Raw genomic sequence first — 23,543 nt, 5'->3', positions numbered from 1 at the left:
TTTGCTGGGAGGGACACGGGCATAGAATATGTATGTGGTTCTGTGTGCTTTTCCTCAGCTTGAGTGCATGGGAGAGTGGCAATGGGCTTACACACAGATAGAGGTTTCTTTTTTTTCTGAGAATATTCAAGGGAGCAGTCTCACTTTGTACAAAACAAATATATTGGCATACATACAACACAAATTTTATTTACTATACCAGCATTTGTAAGAATATTTGCAAAATGAAAAACTTGAATATAAATCATGATTTCCTAATTTGTCTGCATTATACATTCAGGTATTTTTGAAGGGTGGCAACAGAAGTCCAGTTTTCTTGAAATGTGACAGTAAACATGGATCTCAGGAATTTTAACTATTTTGCTTTCTCCTCCATCGAAGTATTACTTTTTCACATTCAGTTTTTTACATTAAAACTCAATTAATTCTCGTGGTAAAAAAACAAACAAACTACTCTTTCTTAATAAAAGTGAAAATTGCAGGTAGCAGGGAAACTTATAGAATAAAATTTTTATTGATCATCTTCAGTTTCATTCATCTTTTATTTTATTTGATAGTTTTAATATTGGTTATAGACCAAATTTGGAAATGCCCAGTCAACTATATGCAGATGGATTTGTTGACTTATTTTTTCTCTTCCTACAAATTTGTTCATGTGGGAGTTGCTTCAGCAACAAGAAATAGGTATGAAAGCTATAGCAATAGGTAAAAAATGAATCTCTGATCAGCTACAATAAAACCAGGGATTATTATATTAGATGTTAGCTATGCTGACCCTCAGGGCTGGATGTATAAGAGATTTTTAATTTAACCATTTCAGTTGACTCCAGGAAACTACTAGAAAATTACCCAAACAATTGGTTTAATGAGAACCTTTCATTCTTTTCACTGAATTTATATTGGTTGAGTCCAGATACGTTTTGAGCCAAGAAATCAGTTGGTAAGCTAGAACTCCATTTTGATACACTTAGGATCTAACAAAGCTCATGGTTTCGGCCAACCAAAGTCAGTCACGGAAACAGCCCCAATATTTGGAAAGAACTGCCCCAACCCAATCAGTGGACATATCAGAAAATATGGGGGTGAGTTCCTATATTCTAGAAGATTTCACATTAAAACTGGAAAATTCAGTTAAGTCTTTCCTCCTTCTGTGTTAGAGAACATTTCCCCTCCCCGGAATTATCTTGTTAGTAAGGATTTCACAGCAAACCCACAATCATAGTGATGAGTTTTTCCACCAGTCGGGATTTCATACCTGCAGCAATTTATTGCCATACACAGGCTCTTGATACACTACTCTATAAGGAAACAGAAATGTAATGTTTTCAATGCAAAAATGAAATAAATAAAAGAAAATGCACAAGTCAGACAGAAATTCCAGAGCAATTCATTTACAAGTTTGCTTCTCTTACTTTGCCAAGACTTGAGAGTGACCCACCAAATCAAAAGGGGAACGAGAATTGACAAACACTTTTAGTTGTAAATCTCGGTCACTGAGAGTGTCAAAGAAAGAGATGGGGATCAAACCACACTAATTTTATAGATGTTATAACCTGTGTTTATTATTAAAGAAGAGAAAAAAGGGTAATTTCATGGCTTCTTACTTTTCAAAGCCTATTCCAGCGGTTCAAGTTAACTATTTCAGATTTGTCTCTTTATCTCATGACTGGAATTCTCTGAAATGCCTGAGGATTTAACTTGGGTGCACTTATGAGAGGCATGGCAACACCCATAATGCATCAACATCTGCTTGTTCAATTAATTCACTTCAACTAACAACAGAGAGAAAAACTATACTTCATAAATTCGTGAATTACACTGAAGCTTCTTACAATACATATGACTAGAAAACTGTGTGTGTGTGTGTGTGTGTGTGTGTAAACTACTGTTAATATCATATCATTAAAATGCCATCACTGGCTGGGCACGGTGGCTCAGCCTATAATCCCAGCACTCTGAGAGGCCGAGGCGAGAGGATTGCCTGAGCTCAGGTATTCGAGACCAGCTTGGACAAGTTAGTGAGACCTTGTCTCTACAATAAATTACAAAAATTAGCAGGTGTGGTGGCATGCCTCTGTAGTTCCAGCTACTTGGAAGGCTAAGGCGGAAGGATCGCCCAAGCCCAGCAGGTCGAGGCTGCAGTGGCTGTGAATGTGGCACTGCACTCCAGCCTGAGTGACAGAGTGAGACTCCAACTCAAAAAAATTAAAATTAAAATAAATGCCATCACTTCATTTAAATCAAACGCTGACAAGGAACATTGTATAGAGTAGGAAGCAGTTTTGGAAGTGAGAGTTACTCATGGGTGAGGCTAATCTTTAAATGTGAGTGGTTTGAGTTTGAAGTAAAATTTTCCAGTTCCAGGACAGATTTTGAAGTGGTTGAATATTTTCAAGAGATTTAGAGACCTATAAAGGTGTGTGTGTGTGTGTGTGTGTGTGTGTGTGTGTGTGTGTGTGTATTTCTTACATAGTGTGGCTTTCCTTTCCAATTTAATTTTACTTATTTTTTTTCTTTAAGGTTAAATCTAAGATGGTGGAGCTATGCCTGCCCAAGTGTTTGCCCTCCCCTCCTCCCTCCCTCTCCCCTACCACCCATCTCTGTCTCTCTGTCTCTCCTAGTTCATTGCCTATTTGAATGCTTCAAGTATAGACATTATTCCCAAGTGGCCTGCCCATTCCATTATGTTCTTCATTATTCTCTCACTTCTCATTCTCCTCCTTTCTTTTCTTTCATTGTATTTCTCAAATTTTGCTCCATGAGGGCAATGACGTCTGTCTGCGGGCTCAGGGTTTAAATGTTTAACTATGTAGCCAGATCATGTGGGCTTAATCCCCAGTGTCAGTTATGATTTCTAGATAAATTATTTCATCTCTTTTCTGAAAACAAACAAAAAAAGTTTCCTCTCCTGAAGAAAAAAAAAAAAAACAACCAAACAAACGCCTGGAGGTAATCAGATTCCTCTTTTGGAGGGCTGTGGTGAGGAGAGATGAGGTTAATTCAGATGAAATGCATCTTATCTGTCACATAGTAGAGGCCTATTTTTTTTCTTTTTAGTTTTTTTTTTTTTTTTTTGGAGACAGGGTCTTGTTTGTCACCCAGGCTGGAGTGCAGTGTTGCAAACGTAGCTCATCACAACTTCAACCTCCTGGGCTCAGGTGATCCTCCTACTTCAGCCTCCTGAATAGCTGGGACTATAGATATACACTACCATACCCGACTAATTTTTTAATTTTTTGTAGAGATGAAGTCTCACTATGCTGCCCAGGCTGGTCTCAAACTCCTGGACTCAAGTAATCCTCTCACTTCAGCCCCTTAAAGCTGAGATTGCAGGTATGAGCCACACGCCTGGTCTAGATGCTTAATTTCTTGAAGGACTGTTGCCCCAGTCATGGTGACTGAGGACAGCACACTGAATGCTGATCCTCAATTGGCTGGCACTGAAAGTTGAGTCTCAGCCATAAAGACCTGGAGGTTTTTATTTGAAGAATTCCTACTCTCTAGCATAGATGTTCCCAAAGCTTCTGACACTTCTCATTCCTAAGCTCAAACTCAGTGAAAACACCTCTTTGTTTTAAAATATATGGGTGGCAGAGTGACATGAATTCAGAAATAACTGTTTAGCCATGGTGTCAACCTGGAACTTGTTACATGGCATTTAAGGATGGTGTAAAAATGTGCTGGAATCTCAAGACATATTTGCTAGGCAGCCCTCATGGCAGCTTCTACTATTAGAAAGCTTAGGGCATTAAAAAAAAAAAACCCCAAAACCAAAGGAACACAGTTAACATTTATATCATATATCCTCTCTCTCTACCCCCACCCTATCTCTTCCTATTGACCAGTCCTCTATTCTTTTACTCCAGTATCTACCAATAATTTGTCCAGTCTTTTTTTGTAGTTCTATGATCACTTCCTTCTGTCCTTTTCATTTTCCATAGTTATCTTTGGATCAAATGCCATATTCTTTGATCTCTTCCTGACAGAATCAACCAATGAGCATCCTGCTTAAGCAACACTCATTTTCTACTCCTTGGTCAATTTCTGGTCTCATGAACTCCATGACTTTATCCCTTTAAGTAAGTAGAACAGATGATTTTGTAGGTCTAGGACATGCAGTCCTTCTCCTCCATCATTTAAATGATTTGTATCACCTCTGTTATTATTTATTTAATTATTTACTTGAACTTGACTCACTTTTAAACAAACAAACAAAAAAAGAATGTATTTAAAGCACTAACAGTCAACTTGTCAATTTGATATGCTGGCTATGAAAATTAAATTTTTATCTTTTGAAACAAAAGTGTGTGTGTGTGTGTGTGTGTGTGTGTGTATTTTGGCCTCAGGTAGAAGATTCTCCAGGAATGACCTTTCCTATTGTCCTTTCTGACTCAGAAATCTCCCACATCATCTCTGATGAGGAACCATCCACACCATATCTGAAATCTCCATTGTGACCAGAGACAGAGGGTTTCCTGCTGGGCTCAGCTCTGGAATAGGATGGATGCTTTTCCTCTGCCATCAGCCCAAAAGAGCTGCTCTGGATTTTTCCTTAGTGTCTGGCTCACAGTTTCTCATGATAAGTCTACTCCCTTTGGTAATCTCAGGGAATCTATGATCTCCTCTCCCTCTCTTCTCTGAAAACATTAAGAAGGAGTTCATTCAGGAGAAGAGGTTAGAGTTTGCTGGTTACAGGGATCTTGCTGGTCTTTCAAATCCTGTGTGTTCAGCCTGCCTGAGAGCTATTGGAGGGCTCCCACTCAAGTGGCATGGATGCAAAGACCGTGGAGAACAAAGGACAGGGGAGGGAGAGAGCCTGGTACTTAGAGAAGCACCATAGTTCTGGTATACACTCTGTCTTAGGTGTTGTGGGGTTGCTCTGACTCTCACCACCAGGGTGAGAAATGATTTGAGTGAAAGAACTTGAGGGTAACCTCCCTTTGCCTTTCTTAGAAGCAACCACAATGAAAAACATACTACTCTGACCAACATGATTACATGGACAGAAGAGCTTTAACCTACTAGAGGTGACTGCTGTGTCTAACACATATCCCAGGACCTCTCAGAATTGCCCTAAACCTACTTACTGTGCACTATTTTAAATGAGATTGAAGGGGCAACCCAGAAACTTTCTTTAAATAAAACAGAACCTAATATGATTTTTTAGGAATCTATTTTTAAAGGGAAGCACGAGGACATTTCTACTCATCAAAATATATTTAGTATCTGAGCGGAGGAAGAGGTAGTAACTTGAAAAAGCACATTCAAGGATCATAATATACTTCTAGTTAGGATGAATCTTGCTCTGTAAAATTTATAGTGCAGGAAATATTCATAGTATTTATTTACCTTAAATAAACTTAAGTCCTTATCCTGCTGCTGAGGTGGGCAGTGTAGCGATCTCGCTTTTATCACTGTCCAACACACACACACATGCACCACCCCAGCAGCAATATGCCAAAATTGTCATCTGACACAGAACAAAATATTCAGGAATGTCTGCAAGACTCTAGTGACCTTCTTGCGGACACAACAGAAACACTTGCTGCGTAAACAAAACCTTACATCAATATTTCAGTGAGTTGTTCTCTCACCTACTTGCATAATTGAAAATGCCCCCTGAAAAAAATAACTTATCCTCTTTATAATAGGAGTAGAAAAATGATACACAATTTTTTTAAGCCGGTAGAGTGGTTTGAAAAGCAAGAGAGGAACGGTTTTCTAAATCTAGACATCAGGCAACTCAGGAATGGAAGAAGGACCCAGAACCTCATGTAGATATTGTACTTCTTGGTTCTGCACCTCGGTGCCCAGTAGGGTTGGCCCAAATGAAACAAATTTGTGAGAAACAAGAGCTCCTAAAAAAGCTAACAACACAAAGGGACATGTTTGTGGTGTTCTCCCTGAACAGAATTTCTTTCTCTATCTTAGTATGGATATTGGCACATTTCCTTCTTCTATCTCTCTTTTTTCTCTCATTGCCTCATGCCCCTATCAAAACAGACGTGCTCTGTCAATGACTCTAACTAGTCCATTCTTTTCCTTATTTGTGGAAGCCCCACATCCCCTGTCTTCAGGCAGCTTCTACTTCCTGCCACACGAGAATCTATGAGGCTAGGGAAAAATACTAATTTAAAATATGCAGAGGAAACCACACATTAATGACACAATAAATTGTCATTTTATAAATGAAAAAAACTGAGGCACAGAGAGGTGGGTTTGATAAATGATAGATAATTTAAATTTTTAACAAGGCTCAGAAATACCTTTTTCTTGGGTAAGCATTGATGGAGATAGTTTCCTTTTTGGTAAATTTTAAAAATACTTCTCCACCCCCTGTCTACTCCCTTCCATTTCCAGAGGTTTAAAAAAAATGTTCCTCCTTAATTCATTTATACCGGCTATAGTCTTAGTTTCTACCATTTGCATTATCTACCCACAAGCTGCACAGAGGTGAGGGCACAGAGGTTTGGATTTGGGACAAGAGTAAGCTTCAGACCACTCAGCCTAAGCCTGCCTCACATTACACAATATGAAAGTCAGGGAAAAAGACAGTGTGAGAAGGAGCAGTTTAAGTTCCACCAAAAAAGGAAATTGGTCATTCACTGAGTGCATAAAGCACATGTAGGTTATTCATTTATTTTATTATGAAAAAAATACTAACCCATAGATTATAATAAATATGTGTGATGAATAATAAAGAACTTGACTAAGTCCACCATTGATGGAGATTAATACTATGTCTTCAAATTGCAGTGATTTGAAATTCAAAGGGAATAAAATTAAATAGCCAGTGCCTTTCTCATTTTCCAGTAAATGACATCAATTTAATCAGAAATACGGTTTTCTTTTTTCCTGTTATCTAGCCTATAAAACAACAAATATTACCCCACTGCTTGATCTGAGGTCTTTTGTAATAAAAAAATTATGTGATTTAGGAAGTATTCCCCCAATACTGTCCACTTATTTTAAATTTATTTAAAATGTGTTCATTTAAATTTAAATGTATTTTAAAAAAATGTTTATTCAAGACATTTTTATAACATTGACGCTAGTATCATACTGTAGGAGAATAAATCCTTGAGATCAACATAGGTAAGTTTAATTATGGTCCCCATAGTGAGAAATAGTCTACTCTTTTCTAAAAAATAAAAATAAAAATAAAAAAAAAATCAGTAAAGTGATACCATTAAGCAAGCAGTTCTAAGTCAGGTAATTGTTTGGGGAAAATGGAGGGAATGAAAAATAAAGAAAATAAGGGCTTAGTGTTCAAATTGACATATTTTATGTTAAGAGAATTAGGAAATATTTCTTGCTAAAATTATCCATGTCCAGAGAGAGAAAGAGATATATAGAGAGAGATTTCCTAGGGCTGTTGTGATAAATAAATAATTACATTTATGGGGAAAATATCAAAAAAAGAAGCCATGAAAATATCCTTTATTCCTCTGTAGCTGGGAACTATAGCTGTTTTCCTAAATATTATGCTGAAAATTCACAGAACATATTGAGAACTTTAGAGACAATTTTTCTGGCGGCGGGGTCTTTAGTTGGTGTGAGAGAAATGTCATCTTTTTTTGGAAGGATTGCATTTATTCTGAACTTGATCACAGAGTTAATTCCATTCAATGAACTAGCAAGTGATGTCTCTCATGAGCTCAGGAGCCGAAGGCCTTCTGCCCTCAGAGACAAACCACTGGGTCTTTCCTACAGACCAAGAAGAGAAAATTGACCACACCAAGTAAAGAAATTAACAGCAAACTTGTAAAAAGAATGACTCTAGGAGGAAACAAGGACAGCATGCACGTTAATGAATACTTACATAAATGTCTGCACCATAAAATCCATCCTGGTAAACAACACTGCAAGGGTGCACACACAAAGAAAAACATCCATATTAGTGCATTTCCCCATGCAGACACACCAACCCCTGCACTAGCGAGGTTAGTCTGGTCACAAGATCCAAAACACAGGAACCCAGGATAGTTTTCACATTGATTAAGGAGGTTGGAGACAACAGCAGTTGATCAAACTGAGAAAATTAGGCTGGGATTCGGTGTTGACCCAGAATCAGGACGTGGTGGTGTGCAGAGTACAAAACTTCCCACCTTCTCAAGAGGGAGTGCAGAAATACACAACTTTGAAATGCAAAGAAGATTGAGATTTATTTCAAATGGCCTAGACAAACATGAACGTCTTAAAGGGACAGAATTTGCAGTCAAACCACATAGCTTCCCCCAAAACAAAACAAACATCTGTTTAAAAATAATGTTGAAACACCAATTGTAGCATTTTCAATATGGGCTATAGCTGAATGACCTTAGGTGAACTGGCAACCCAAATGGATTCAGAAATTTTCTTCTAAATGCTTTCACACCATAGTATTATATTTGGTAATTCTGTGTGCCATTCTTTTATGGTAAATATAGGAGAATATCTCCAATTGTATGCATCTATGAGCGTGTATATATGTGTATGTACAAGAATATATGTGTTTGTATATATAGGGGGTGCCACAAAATGTATATACATTTTAAGAGATACTATCTATCTATTGCTTTTTGAAGACGAATTAAATTACAGTAGCAATGTATAGCATGCTATTCGCTCAACCGTGCTTCCACCATTTTCTTTGACTATCCTGCATGTTGCATGGTGATGCTAGCATTCATGTGATTAAGGCCATCTTTTGAGTGAACATCAACTTAAAATGTGTATATATTTTTTGGTACCCTCTGTATATATGTGTGTGTACTTTGTGTGTGTATATGGATATGTATGAAAGTATATTGTGTGCATGTATGTATGTTGATTACACATGCATAGGAATGTATGTTCATGCATGCTTATTTTTTCACGCACATGTTTATCAACGTGTGTATATTAATGTGCATGTGTGTTCAAGTGTGTGTTTACATGTCTGCATATGATTGTGTATTCATGTGTATTTTGTGTGTATATTTGTATAAATTATATCCAGGCTAAACAAAGTCCCACATTATGATTAAACAAGCCCAGGTTTTACAGGAGCTCTCTGATCACCATCCATTTGTGATCATCACAGAAAGAAGAGACTTCACAGGGCTGGGCAGGGAGTAGGGGAATGATCCTGGACTTCTCCAGAAGTCTCTTGAAATATCTTGAGTAAAATAACCAGGAAAAGAAGCTCTTAGCTGTGTGATCATGAAAAAATGGTTTACATTTTCTGGGTATCACAAGTTTAATGAGGATTATATGTGCATTTCATGGGCTTCTGTGAGGATCACAGGATATCCTGAATATAAAAATGCATGTTTCTAAACACATGTTTAAAAAGGACAGTAGTTATTATTTACAATCTTCCCTGATATCATTCCATGAAGCTTCTAGATGGTCTATGATTCTGGCAAAAGACCAAAGAGTCCCACCATTGAATGAAGCCGGGGTTCTAATAAAGGCACAATTTGGATGCAAACGGATTCCAGCAGGTTTCAGCAGCAGAGTGGAACACATGTAAGCCAAGCATATTGAGCCAAGGGAAGGCACTTCACAGCATGCGCGTGCGCGCGCGCGCGCGCGCGCGCACACACACACACACACACACACACACACACACACACACACACACACACGACACTGGTTTGCTGGAGAACACTACAGAGTGCTTCTCAGAGTATTTTGGAGTTGATTGACTAAACTTCAGGTTCCATTATCCTTAAAAATGTGGCAGGGATTTTGCACGCTAAGGAAGTTGATAGGAGTAGCTTTCAGCTGTTGTTCATTTTTGATCCGGCCGGGCTACAGTTCACAAGAGCACTTGTCAAGCAGCGTAAAACCCTAATCCAAGATACTGAGGTGTTCAGAGTCACAAGCTGGGCTCTGAATTCTCTTTCAATGTTTCCAATATAAAGAGAGAGGATCTGCTGGGGGGTCAGAAGGCAGGGTCAGCCTCTGCCAACAGGACTTGGAACAGATCTGATAAAACAGAGGTGAAGAACAAATGTGTGGCTTGGGCCCCAAACCGCAAAACCAATCATTCAGCCATACTGAAACAGCTCTGTCCTGTTCTTTCACGCTGTCATACCTGTGCACATGCTACTCCTTGTGCTGTGAATGCCTTTTCTTCCAATATCCTCATCCAAAAGCAGAGAGACGGCCATTCTAGAGCCGAGGTGGATGGGAGGCACGTGGGCCTTGGGTCACACTGCAGCCTCCCTGATCAACAGCTCACTATCTTTGGACAAATCGCTTAGCATATCTGAACATGCAACATGCGTTGACTCATGTGCAAGGTGGGAAAAGAGGCTAGTAAATGCCCACCTCAATGGAGGATTTTTGTAAGAAGTTTTTGTAGTGAGGAGCAATATTCTTAACACTGTAGCTCTTACTAAATGTCATCATCTCTGTGTCCCAGTGCCCCCCTGAAGCTGAGTTACTTCTCTCATTTATGAACACCAACACTGCTTTTTCAGACCCTTATCTGGGCTATGTATCAATTTCTGCCTCATATTAAAGGTATTTGTATATGCTGCTCATTTTGCCTTAAAAGATGCACCAATGGCATAGTCAACATTCTATCTCGCTGAGTGCCTGTCACATTATTTTGTACCTAGAAAGATGTACAATAATTACCTTTATTTATTTATGTATTTTCAGAGACAGGGTCTAGCTCTGTTGCCCAGGCTGTGCAGTGGTGCGATCACAGCTCACTGCAGCCTTAAACTCCTGGAATCAAGTGAGCCTCCCACCTACGTCTCCTAAGTAGGGGACTACAAGTGTGAGCAACCATGTCCAGCTAGCTTTTAAAATTTTTTTGTAGAGATAAGGTCTCATGATGTTGCCCCAAGTTGGTCTCGAACTCTTTGCTTCAAATGATCTCCCTGCCTTGACTCCTAAAGTGCTAGGATTGCAGGCATGAGCCACGGTGCCTGTCCTAGACTATTTATTGAGTAAACAAGGGGCCATGTTTTAAAGGGGAGGTTGAGTATTAGGAGGTGGCAGAAGGTGACAAGGAGTCATTTTTATGTCAACTCCAGGTAGCATTCAATAACAGATTGGGAGGAGGGATGCTGCATTCTGGAATTTGTCTCTGATTTGGTTGTTCAGCATTACTGGCTGTTGTCAGTGGAGAAGAAAAAGAGAGATACGATTCAAAAACTGGAACCTGGATTAGGAGACAAGGGCAAGAGACTAGACGGAAAGCAATCCGGGAGTAAACAAAATGCTAACATTTTAACCAGATGCTACTATACATAGAAGCATGAAAAGAGTATTTTTCTAAATATCTGTAGGGTGGGACTCATCTGTCTCTGCTCTTCTGTGAATAATGGAAAGCAGAGCTGATCCTCGGCCTTAGGGGCTCTTCCAGGGGACACGTGTGGGTGTGGACGGGGGTTGGAGTAGCTACCTGATGAGGCTGAGGCTGAGCTCTGGCCAGGACAAAAGTGATCATGCAATGTGGCCAGTTGCATCCCTCCACAGCAAGCCTATTTGTATCAACAATGCCCGGAAGTAAGAAAAGAACTGATGTTTGCCTCTGGGGGGGGGGGGGGGTCTGTGCTCAATAGGGTTACCTAGTTGTCATGCTTTGTCCTCCATTGTGGGCTACAGAAAGTTATTTTGGAGACTCTTAACATTCCACATTTGTAAGGCTTTAAACCAAAGAGCAAGTGCGGTCTAGCATCCTCATTTTGACCAGTTCAAACACATTGAATGACAAGTTCTGTTTCTCTACAACAGAAAGGGTTCTTATACCCCAAACACGATGCCAAGGCATGAGGACCAGAGAGAGAAACACCTCACCCCCTAAGACCTACCCTTAAAGAGCTTATAGGGAATGGGGCACACCATCCCAAAGCATACACAGAAATGTAAACTCACAGCTGGGACAGATACTGTGGAAGAAAGTCACAGAGGTGTCCTAAATGTGTACCGTAACAGAAGGGACAGGGCCTATCACAGAGATGAGGAGGGCTAATTGGGACAGAAATCTCAAAGTTTTCACTAGGAGACAGAAAGAAAGAGCAGGCTAAGCAAAGGAGACAGCCAAGGCAAGGCTGGGTGGCTGAAGGATTCCTGGCTTCCTGAAGGGTCTGGAGGAAGGACATAATGTCTAGTTTTAGCATTTTCAGAAGCCCACCCAAATACATTAGCTTCACAGAGATAGGAAGGCTTCTACCTGCTGTTATAAACCACATTGGGAAGAGATTGCGTGTTTTCAAAGTGCACATGCACATTTTGGAGAGAAATGAAGAAGAGCGTGCATTACCTACCATCATGATAACCCTAAAAAATAAGAAAACCCACAAAAATGGTTGTCTTCACTGGCAGTGTGAAATGAAGCCATTGAATGGATCACCATTTAAAAAAAAAATCAGAGTCTCCCTCTGTCACCCAGACTGGAGTGCAGGGGTACGCCCATGGCCACTATAGCCTTGACCTGCTGGGCTCAGGCGATCCTTCCACCTCAGTCTTCCAAGTAGCTGGAACTACAGGTGAGCACCACCATGCCTGGCTAATTTTTTAATTTATTATGGAGATGAGGGCTTGCCAAGTTGCACAGGCTGGTCTCGAACCCCTGGGCTCAGGCAATCCTTTTGCCTTCATCTCCCAAAGTGCTGTGATTACAGGCGTGAGCCACTGCACCTGTCTTGGAATGCCAATTTTACCAAAATGCTGTGCTCTAGTCCTGAGTTACTCTAATAGCACAAGCACCGCTCCTAATACTACCCGCATTTATAGAGCTACTACTACCGATCACTCCTTAGTCTACATATTCTGCATTCATTATCCTATTGAATCCTCATCAGTACCCCTAGGAGATGGTTAATATTATCATTACCTCTTTAGACATGTGGAAATGAAATGAAGAGAGCTAGGTACTGGGATTCTAGCCCAGGCAGTCTGGCTCCACAGTCCAAACTTTTAACTACTATAGTAGGTAGTAGTGGTCAAACTTGAGTGTGCATCAGAATCACCTGAAGCATTGTTGCAACACAGATGGCCAGGACCCATGCCCAGCCAAAAGGTTCTGATTCAAAAGATCTGGATGGATGCATTAAAAAATTTGCATTTCCTGCAAGTAACAGGTGATGCTGATGCTGTTGGTTCGAGGGCTAAGAGAATCATTGCTCTATGGAACACCACCCCTAAAGTGTTATTTTACTTTACATTTGAGACAAAACTGAAGACTAGCCTATTCTCAGGGAGGAGCTAGACACAGGAAGACTCTTATCACAGAGCTTCATATTAGTTTCCAAGAATGTAACCAAATACTTTTCAAAGTTTCATCTAACAGCTGCACTTAGAATATCAGATATGTAAGGAAAGATGAACAAGGGTCCATGTCCAGGGTACAACTACAGACAAATTAACCACAGTCCAGTAATAAGAAAGAAAGTTGCCATTGTGCATTGAACAGGTGCAGTCCTATTTTAATGCAGAGATGATCTGTCTAGTCATGCAAAGGTAATTGTATTGCTTGTCAATCATTTTGGAGCTGCAATATGCTTTTGCAAGAACAGAATGCAAATGCACATCTTGTTTTCTTAGAAAAGCAATGGTAGTAGTTAAATATTTGGATGAGTGCAAGCAGGAAATGATTGCACTATAGCAAATTACTTTTTTTTACTTTAAGAAAAGGAAAGAAAGTATAAAGTGCCTCCAACTATACAATCTGTTTGGTAATATAATATATACCAACCACAAGTATATTCTTTTAGAAAAGGCTATTTAAAACTGCTCTACCCTGATGCCCCTTCCAACTCAAAAATAAATTAAACTTTTTAATGTGTTCAAATATAGCTGTTTTTGAATGTATGTCAGGTGAGTTCACGAACTCACTGGTATTTGTACAGAATTTGTGTGTGTGTGTGTGTGTGTGTGTGTGTGTGTGTGTGTGTGTGTGTGGTTGTGCACAAACATTTTCCTAGGGAAAGGACATATTATTAATCAGATTATTAAAACTATCTGTGAAAACCCACTGTCCATCCAAGATGCTTTAAGAATCACTTATTTATGATGTTTGCTTATAAATTCATTAGTTAAGAGCCTTCTTGGGTTATATTTTAAAACTGGCAAATAAGAAATCACACCCCCATAGCCGGGCTTGGTGGCTCAGCCTGTAATCCCGCGCCTTTGGGAGGCTGAGGTGAGTGGATTGCCTGAGCCTACGGATTCGAGACCCACCTGGGCAGCGAGACCTCATCTCTACAATAAATCAAAAAATCAGCCGGGCGTGGTAGCTCATGCCTGTAATTCCGGCTACTTGGAAGGCTGAGGCTGAAGGATCGCCAGAGCCCAGCAGGTCGAGGCTGCGGTGGCCGGGAGCGGCCACTGCACTCCAGTCTGGGCGACAGAGTGAGACTCCAACTCAAAAAAAACAAACAAACAAAAAAAAAAGAAATCACACCCCAAAAAGCTACAGAGACTTCTATATTTTGAGAATCAATAATGATAACTTTAATTCCTTGTGTTTATATTAAATGAAAAAGTTTCTAAACATCATGTTGGGGATTAGATATTTAGAAAGTAAATGCAGCAAGTGTGGCTGATTTTTATACGGAAAGATATTCACACAGTCCTAGAGAGTGGTGTCAGAAACTTTTTTAGGACTTAACCTGAAAACATTCCCAAAGGATCTATTTGTGGGCTTCATTCTTCCACCAGCCAACTTTAAGAAGTTTTCTCCTGGGATACTACCTTATCTTTCCTATACCCAGAATAGCACAGAATCTCGTCAAAACAATTCTCAAGGTAACTCTGGGAAGTTACCCACAGTTGTGTTATAATTAATTACCTGAGAAAGTGCAGTGCACCTTGCTCAAAGATACCCAGAGAACCAAGACCAAAACCCTACAGCTGATGCTGAATGCTTAGACTTAGTATTAAACAAAACAAAACCATAGTGCTCCATTAGAACACCCTATTGCACTCCCATGCAATATGCATGGTACATAGTAGGTGCTTGATAAATAGCTGTTTAATAATGAATTAACTAATTAATTAAGAGCAAGGATTTGATGAGGCAAATCTCACTGGATTCTTCTGGAAGAGGACTAGGATTTAGCTGCTGTTTTCTAACATTGGATGTACTGAGACTAGTGAGTGTGTCTCCAATGCTTCCATCTGCCATCTGATCTGCAGATCATCAGCCTGTGAGCTCCCTTGAACAGTTTTCCCCAATGGGTAATTCCTCCCAAATGTAATTCATAGGAAGCTAGACCAGGCATTTTGGCTCCTCCATCAAAATTGACATGGAAAACCTCATCCACTCTGCTCTCTCTCTGAGACCCTCCACTAGTATTTTATTTACAGTCTATATATTCCATAAACAATTGAAGTGCCTTCATCCAAGATCATTTCTGTGGCTTGGGTGAAATAGAGGTCTGAGAACTGCAGATGCCCCTTAACAAAGAAGGTAAGTAATGAGTAGAGGGAGAGACATAGGATTGCTTGTGTACTCACCACAAGAAAAAGTGAACGTTAATAAGAAGAGTATGAGCAGCTAATAAGAAGCCAATAACTATATCAACTGCAACAACAGAGACTACAGTGCACTGAACATGTGTCATATGATGGAACTTGCTAAGTTGTCACCTTACTTAGATCTCCCTATTTCACCCTCTATCCTTTCTTCATTCTCTTGTTAAGAAAACTGTGTCTGCAGAGGTTAGGTAAGCTACACATGGTAGTATTAGATAGAATAATGGGCCCCAGTCTAATCTGCCCCAAAGCCTGTGTCTTCCTAGGACTATAAAAGTTCTTTAAACTGTGTAGACACTACTTTCTAACTCATCACTCAGACTCATTTAGTTGACATTGGCAATCAATAAGGAGTTGGCTGGCTCAGCCTAGCATTTCCTCATTGTTTCCATGAACCTTCCAAGGCAGATCCCTGCCCCGGGAGGAATGGTCATGAATCAAGGTCCCAAGAGGTTTCTATTTCAATTTGTGAGAGAAAAGAGAATAGAGGTTTTTTTTATAACCTATGCTCTTCGGCTGCTTGGAGGGATTTCAGAAAATATCAAAACATGGAAGAAAAAATCCACATTAATAAAAGAAAATGGATGGATGGAAGGGCATCCTTAGTGATTATCTTTATGTTGGAGACCTCCAAGGATCACCCAAGATTCTACTAAGGTAACATTGAAGGTTCTACGGGACATTTTTCTTCTTCTTCTTCTTCTTTTTTTAGTATTTCATTTTATTTTTTTATTTTTTTTTTGAGTTGGAGTCTCACTCAGTCGCCCAGACTGGAGTGCAGTGGCCACTCCCAGCTACCACAGCCTCAACCTGCTGGACTCTGGCGATCCTTCCACCTCAGCCTTCCGAGTAGCCGGAATTACAGGCGCGCGCTACCACACTTGGCTGATTTTTTGATTTATTGTAGAGATGAGGTCTCGTTGCCCAGGCGGGTCTCAAACCCGGGGGCTCAGGCAATCCACTCACCTCAGCCTCCCAAAGGCGCGGGATTACAGGCTGAGCCACCGAGCCCAGCTCAGTATTTCATTTTAAAGAGATACTTTTTTTCAATCTCCCAGGAAGAGAAACAATATGGAAGCCACACATAGACCCAGGATAAATGACACATCTTTGGTTGGTATTTTAGAAACAACATAGATTCATATCAGGTACTTCAAGAAGTACAGAGGTTTAGGTTGGAAGTTAGATATGTCTTTGGTTGGTGACAATGGGGAAAATAAACTCTTGCTTAATAAATGCAGTTTGCTAGGTGTCATCTGAAAGAAGATGGGATCACTGGGTATAGGGGAGAATCACAGAATAAGATCTTGACATGACAACTTGGAAAATGATGAGACTGAAATGTATCCCATATTTCTTCTCTTTTGAGAGTCTTTTCTAAACACCCAAGCTGAACTGAGGACCTTTTCTTGGTGCTCACACAACACCTTACCTTATCACTTATCACATTTATTGAAATTGTTAGCTTGTATGTCGTCCCCTGCCCCGACTGAAGGAAATTCCTCTAAAGGTGCCATTTTTCTCTGTATCTTTAGGGCGCAACAGTGCCTGAAGCACGATAGCTGTGAGTCATGGGGTGATCAGTTGAACTAGGTTAGAGTAAAGATGTGAATGAAATGCTGAAATCTTCTTCCAAAGGACTTTGGAAACTAAAGGTTACAAGAATCCACAGGATCTCTGGACTACCTGAATCGTGATGATGTTACTTTTTGGAAATTTCTAACCTCTTTGCTACTTGCTTCTATTCAACACAAGATCAGGGTCCTCTCTCCTACAGCCAATCACTGATCCATGCATCACTCTGTTCTCTGCCCTTCCAAGAGGAGCTGGCCCCTGCCATCTCCTGCAGTCTCAGCCAAACAATCCAGAGGAAAAAGAAAAACTTTGTTTAAGATGCTGGGTCTAAGGTTTTTCAATGACAATTCACTCCAGGCAGCTTGTAAACCAATGAAACACTCAGGCAAGTAGCTGAATTTCCTTCTTTGCCACTAGCACTCTGCTCTTATAGATTCCTGGACAGGGACATCCCCAGTCCTAGTCCTTCTGACATTCCTACCACTCCTCTGTTGAGAATTCTATCCTACTTCTAAGTATGGTTTCAGAATTCCAGTCATAATATTGTCAGCAGAAAGGCACAATTCACCATTATAACCAAAATGATTATGAATATTGCTCAAATATTAAAATTAATTTCCATCTGAAGTAGTCGCAAATGCATTGTTTCACTATTTGGAAATGCCTGAGTCTCTCTCTGAAAAACATGGTGTTAATTAATTATGCGTGATTGTTCCCAAAAGAGAGCATGTTCATTACAATTTAGTAAATCTCAATTTTATAGTAGGTGTGCTATTCTGAGATTTTTACAAATTGTTTGTGTGAAGATAAGCCATATAATTTTATTTTTTTCTGTTTAACATAGCAGTGAGATACTGATAGTACATATACCAAAGAGCAACAATTACCACGTACTGAGAATATAATTTTCAGACAAATTAATGTCATAAATGTGCAATTCGGCACTTGTAGTTTATTAATCTTACTTTAGTGATTACATGAGCCCAGAAAGTAACTTTTTTTCTCCTTCGTAACTCATGATGTGACCGTGGGAATAGCAAATCTTTAATTTTGGATCTCTACAATGTGCTCAATTCTATGAGAGTAGAGATAAAAATGATACTGTCAATGATACTTTCTATCACAAGATCATATATAAGGCTTAGGACATGCAGATACAGTCTAGGGGGACTAGGGAGGATTAATAGCCAGTTCATCCTTGATTATTACTATCCACTGTCTTTTCGATTAAGTATATATATCTGATGTTTTGTGCACTAAGAAACTCAGAGTTGACTCAGTTAGGTTGCCTACACAAGAAACTTGGTGGACATTGTCCTATTTTTGTGCTTTAATTTTCCCTTCATGATTATTTCACTTAGTTTCCTTCCTTATATTCTGAACTTTGTTTTATTGTATTTATTTTTGTTTTTGAAGTGCTTCAAATGCTCTAAATTGGAATGGGTGAGATTTGAATAGAAAATGAAAAAAAATAAACAACAACAAAAATAGCGTTTCCCTTTGTCATGAGTAGAACAGATGATCTAAGCTAATTCAGATTTTTTAAATGATTTACAAGTAACAGTTTTATATATGTATATATATGCATGTGTGTGTGTGTGTATGTGTGTGTGTGTGTGTGTGTGTGTGTGTGTGTGTGTAGCACTTAACCCTTTTCACACAGTCCTAAATGCAGCCATCATTTTCCTACAGACCAGAAAGCTGGTCACTGGACAGGGAAGCCTCATGCCAGACTCCTTTGAGTTATAGTTGAATTTATCATAGAGCAGAATTTCACAACCATAGCACAGCTGACTTTGAGCTTGATAATTCTTGGTTGTGGGGGGCTGTCCTGTGCATTGCAGGTGTTAGCGGGACCCCTAGACTCTATCTAGTGGATGGCACAGCACCTCTCCATTCCTGCTGTGACAATCGAAAATGTCTCTAGATCTTACAAATATCTCCTGGTCTAGGGTCACTTCCTTACCCCTCTCTCTCTGACTCCAGGTGTGCAGGAATATTCTAGTAGGAACTCTAACAACCAGCATTTCAGGACTGCCACCCACCATATCAGTACCACTTTTTGTTGTTGTTGGTGAGCACTCCACCGTTCCTTGATATTCACGTGGCCATACTGAAGTACATGCACAGAAGGACCAAACCCGCAGTGGGAAACAAACAAATTTGCATTTTCCCCACAGAGGACAAAGAAAGACAAACGCCATTTTGGAAACTCCAACTAAAATGCATCTTAACTCCAATTTCATTAATTCTTGTATTTTTGCATTCGACCCAACACCTAATTTTCTCTTCTCAGGCAAAGGTTCATAAACCTTGAAGTGCAAGATATCTCTGGGGAGGGGAACCAGACCACCCCAGTGATTTTTATGTATGAAAGTCCCGTGACCCTCCGTGGAGGAATTCAAGGGACAAATGTGGTCCAACCTCCTTAATAACCAGATGTTTGCAATCATCAGAAATACATCTCTGGCTGTAACCACTTCTCTGTTCTCCAGCATTCAGTCTCAAAGAAAATTTACATAACAACATGTGACATGTAGAATGCTTAAAGGCACCAACCATGACAGGACAAATTACACTCATTTTTCAATACTCTTTGCAAGGTGCTCCACCACAGGCGCGCGCCGGGCTGCATGCTGGGGCGGTTCTGGTGGGGGAGTCAAGACATCATGCTCTCGCAAACAGCTCCGTGCCTCTGGAGGGGGGTAGGAGCGGGGGAAGGCTGTGCAGGGAGGCCCGCCCGGGAGGCTGCCCCACTTACCCGCCGTAGGCCGGGATCGGGGGCGGGGGCGCGGCGGCCCTGAAGGTGTTGTACACGGTGCGGCCGCGGCCTCGGAGATGCGCCCCTCGGTAGGCGGCCGCGGCGGTGGCGGCTGGATACGGGAAGCCGGGCACTGTGGGTGGGGAGAGGAGAGAGCAGAGGAGAAGCCATCAGACGGCGCACCCTGCTGTGGAGGGAACCGCCCCGGGACCCTCGTCCCTGCAGGGCCAAGCAGGACCCCGCCCCTCTTCCAGGAGTCAGGAGGCTTGGTGGCTCAGCCTGTAATCCCGCGCTTTGGGAGGCTGAGGTGAGTGGATTGCTTGGGCCCGCGGGTGCGAGACCCACCTGCGCAACTTGGCGAGACCTCATCTCTACAATAAATCAAAAAATTAGCCGGGCGTGGTAGCGCACGTCTGTAGTTCCAGCGACTTGGAAGGCTGGGGCGGAAGGATCGCTGGAGCCCAGCAGGTCGAGGCTGCGGTGGCCGGGAGCGGCCACTGCACTCCAGTCTGGGCGACAGAGTGAGACTCCAACTCAAAAAAAAAAAAAAAAAAGAACGAGGCAAAAAGCAGGCGGCAGCACAGAGGCCAAGGTGGACTCCCCAGAGGTTGGGCTCCTTAGACGGCGGCCCCTCTGCCCAGGAGAACAAGGTAAATAACAGGAGAAACACTGCACGGAAAAAAATTCTAAAAAGGGTAGACTGCAAGATGTATGTGCAATGTGCTCTCAATCACTATGTATACATATGTGTACACTATATATACACATATGCGTACATATATATGTGCATGAGTGCACAATATAATGTGTGTATGCATGTGCGTACGTGGACATGCATCTGAATATACAGAAGGTGCCAAAAATATATATACACATTTTAAGAAAGGAAAGACCCTATATTATAATTGTAATACTCAATAAGACGAATACAAGTCACATTTGATTTCTGCAATTAGAAGAGGTGTTCAAAGTGGTTACTAGACATTTGGATTACAGCAATCATCTCTTAAAATGCGTATAAATAGCCAGGCACTGTGGTTCACATCTGCAATCCTAGCACTTTGGGAGGTAGAGATGAGAGGATTGCCTGAGTCCAGGGGTTCAAGACCAGCCTGAGTAACTTGGGGAGACGTTGTCTCTACAATAAATCCAAAAATTAGCCAGGCATGGTGATGTATGCCTGTGGCTACTTGGAAGGCTGAGGTGGAAGGATTGCTTAAGCCCAGCAGGTCAAGGTTGTGGTGGCCGAGTGTGCCACTGCACTCCAGCCTGGGTGAGAGTGAGACTCCGACTCAAAAAAAAAAAAAATAAGTGTATACATTTTTGGGCACCCCTGATATGCATGTTTATATCTATACATATATACATATTTATACCTATGCACATATGCATATATGTGCATATCTGTACATATGTATACACACATATTTCCACATACTTGTCTTTCTAGTATCTCTGGGGCTAAACTGCATGAGTGTTGGTTTTTTACTCATAGCTTTTCCCCTACTCCATTTTTATTTTCCGTATATCCCTTTATGTACCTATATTGCTTGTTAAAACTTTTGAGATATTCCCACAGACACGTGTGTGTGTCACAGTGTACAAATCATGCATGCCCTGAGACACAGCCCATCACCAGTGTCCCCTAACCCCTAACCTCCTAAGCAGTTTTAAGAAGCAAACACAACCACCATCATTACAAAAACTGTAGAGAAGTTTTCAAAGTCAACTCTCAAAGAGAAAATGTGGGCAGGGATTTCTTCCCTGGGGGATAATTCTCTGAGTAGGATGGTGATATAAGGGGTCTAGAGCAGAATTAATAATTCCCTGAAACCCCTGATAATTCATTCTGTGGCCTCTGCCTGGGATGTCTCTCCTCCCCTGGCATGCAAATCGTAACTCATCAGGGTCCATGGAGCCAGGAAACCACCTTTGCCTTCAAGCTCCAATCCCTTCTCTGACCCGCAGTGCTCTCACCATACTGACCGTGCTTGCCCATCTCAACTAAGCAGCAGGCGGTGTTTCCCAGACTACACCACATGGAGGGAGCTTTTCTGAAAGAATGCATTTGGGAAGCCACTGTCCCAGGAGAGCCATAGTAAAAGATCAGATAACCTGCAGAGAAGGAAGCTCTCAAACATGGTAAATCAGCACACCCAGACTCCTTTTTACAGGCTTCTGCAGACACCTAACCTCTCACGGGTTATTGCAACTCATATCGTGTTAAAGTTGCCTCCATCCTATACCAAAACCACCAAGAGGGGCTCTGCCCCCTTATACCATCCCCTTCAGGAGGAGAAGTATACCACGTCATGTCTTCCATTACTCCCTGAGTCCTGTCCATGCACACAGAGTCCTTTCCATGCATGGACTCAGGTAGGAGTTGTGAAAGGAGCGAAAAGGCAAAAAAAAAAAATGTGATGTCGGAAGTGGGGGGAAAGTGTGCATGAGAGACCACGGTGGAGTCACTGGAGATTGGAAGTGGCCATGCAGTGACCCTGGAGGTCTAAAAACTGCAACCACACCATGGACAGGGTATGTTTGTACCTACGTGGTGGGGAGTGGGTGGGGTCCCCCACGGAAGCCATTCCGAATTCTTTATGAAATTGCATGGGCTAGATAGAAGAAATCCCTTGACCCTGCAGTGAAGACCAACTGGCTAATATCTGGAATTATGCATGTGTTCTTGACCATCCAGCAGTCATGCTGTTTTACAAATTTCACCATATCGTTCTCTTACAATGAGGGTAGAAGGCAAGGATTGTAGAACCAATTCCAGATGGTTCTATCTTTCCATTTGTATCTGGGAAGACCACAAAGGTTATTTTTAACTTTTTTTTTTAGTTGTTAAAGACAAATCATGCAGCTTTATTGAACTCCCTTGCCAGTCCCTAGCACCAGAGTTTCCTGGATTGCATTTCAATGCACTCGCTTGAATCGCACAATGTGTGGGTCTTCATGGAGAAAGCAGGTCCTAATATCATAAAAACCCAGAAGTCATGAGATATGAGTCAGTTGCTTCAGGACTGGGGAGAGAATGAATGGGTATGGCTTTGACTCCAAATCTGTCTTGCCACAGTTCAAATATTAAGTTTTCATAGGAATACCCTGGATTTTGAAATAAAGAAAATGAAAAATTCACAATCTGGCAGAGCAGCTGGCGGCCTGTGTGAGGAAACACGGTAATTATGCTGACCCATTCATTATCACTGGCTACAGTGCCAAGGGAGCGAGACAAGCTCCCTCTCAGCGACAAGCAGGTTTTACAATAATTCTTGGAGGATTTAGATGTGGAGATAGAACATGAAACAGAAGCTCAGCAATCGAGCGAGGGGAGCACGTGCTGTTGAAAGAGTAGAGCCAGGATTCCATTTTGTACCTTCTTTGTTACAGGAAGAAAATGTTTTTACTGATGCTGGATAAGATATTTACAAGTCTTAGTGGGAGGCTCTTGGGGCTGCCAGAGCAGGACACAGGAGAGCTTTTGTTGAAAGGAGCACAGTAAGGACCGCAGATCAACTCCTGGCTTTAGTAGCACCTTTTTTGGAGGCAAGTGCCCTTATGCAAAACAAGAAGATTCCCAGGATCATGCTTTGGGCCAGAGGCTTCATGGAGTGTGTGTAGAGAAGTCAAGTCTCACGGGGGATGATTTGCCAGATGTCTCTTGTTGATCTAGGCCAGTCAAAGGTCTCTTTTTTTTTTTTTTTAGTTGGAGTCTCACTCTGTCGCCCAGACTGGAGTGCGG

The 23,543-nt window shown here is 41.2% G+C and overlaps 1 protein-coding gene across 1 annotated transcript in view; it reads right to left on the bottom strand.

Moving 5' to 3' along the window:
- The window catches only part of RBFOX1 (RNA binding protein, fox-1 homolog 1), a 201,241-nt gene that overhangs the window by 41,657 nt on the left and 136,041 nt on the right, over positions 1-23,543 (bottom strand). The window contains exons 9-10 of the mRNA XM_021719102.1: positions 19,799-19,931; positions 1,256-1,298 (exon numbers count right to left, since the gene is read on the bottom strand). Coding sequence (XP_021574777.1) covers positions 1,256-1,298; positions 19,799-19,931 — 176 coding nt within the window. The remainder of the gene's footprint in view (positions 1-1,255; positions 1,299-19,798; positions 19,932-23,543) is intronic.

Source organism: Carlito syrichta, unplaced genomic scaffold, assembly GCF_000164805.1.
Source record: "Carlito syrichta isolate Samal-C Ts95f unplaced genomic scaffold, Tarsius_syrichta-2.0.1 Scaffold314127, whole genome shotgun sequence".
Taxonomy (NCBI): Eukaryota; Metazoa; Chordata; class Mammalia; order Primates; family Tarsiidae; genus Carlito; species Carlito syrichta.
The sequence above is the reverse complement of the archived record's forward strand: the minus strand, read 5'-3'. Positions and strand labels throughout refer to the sequence as shown.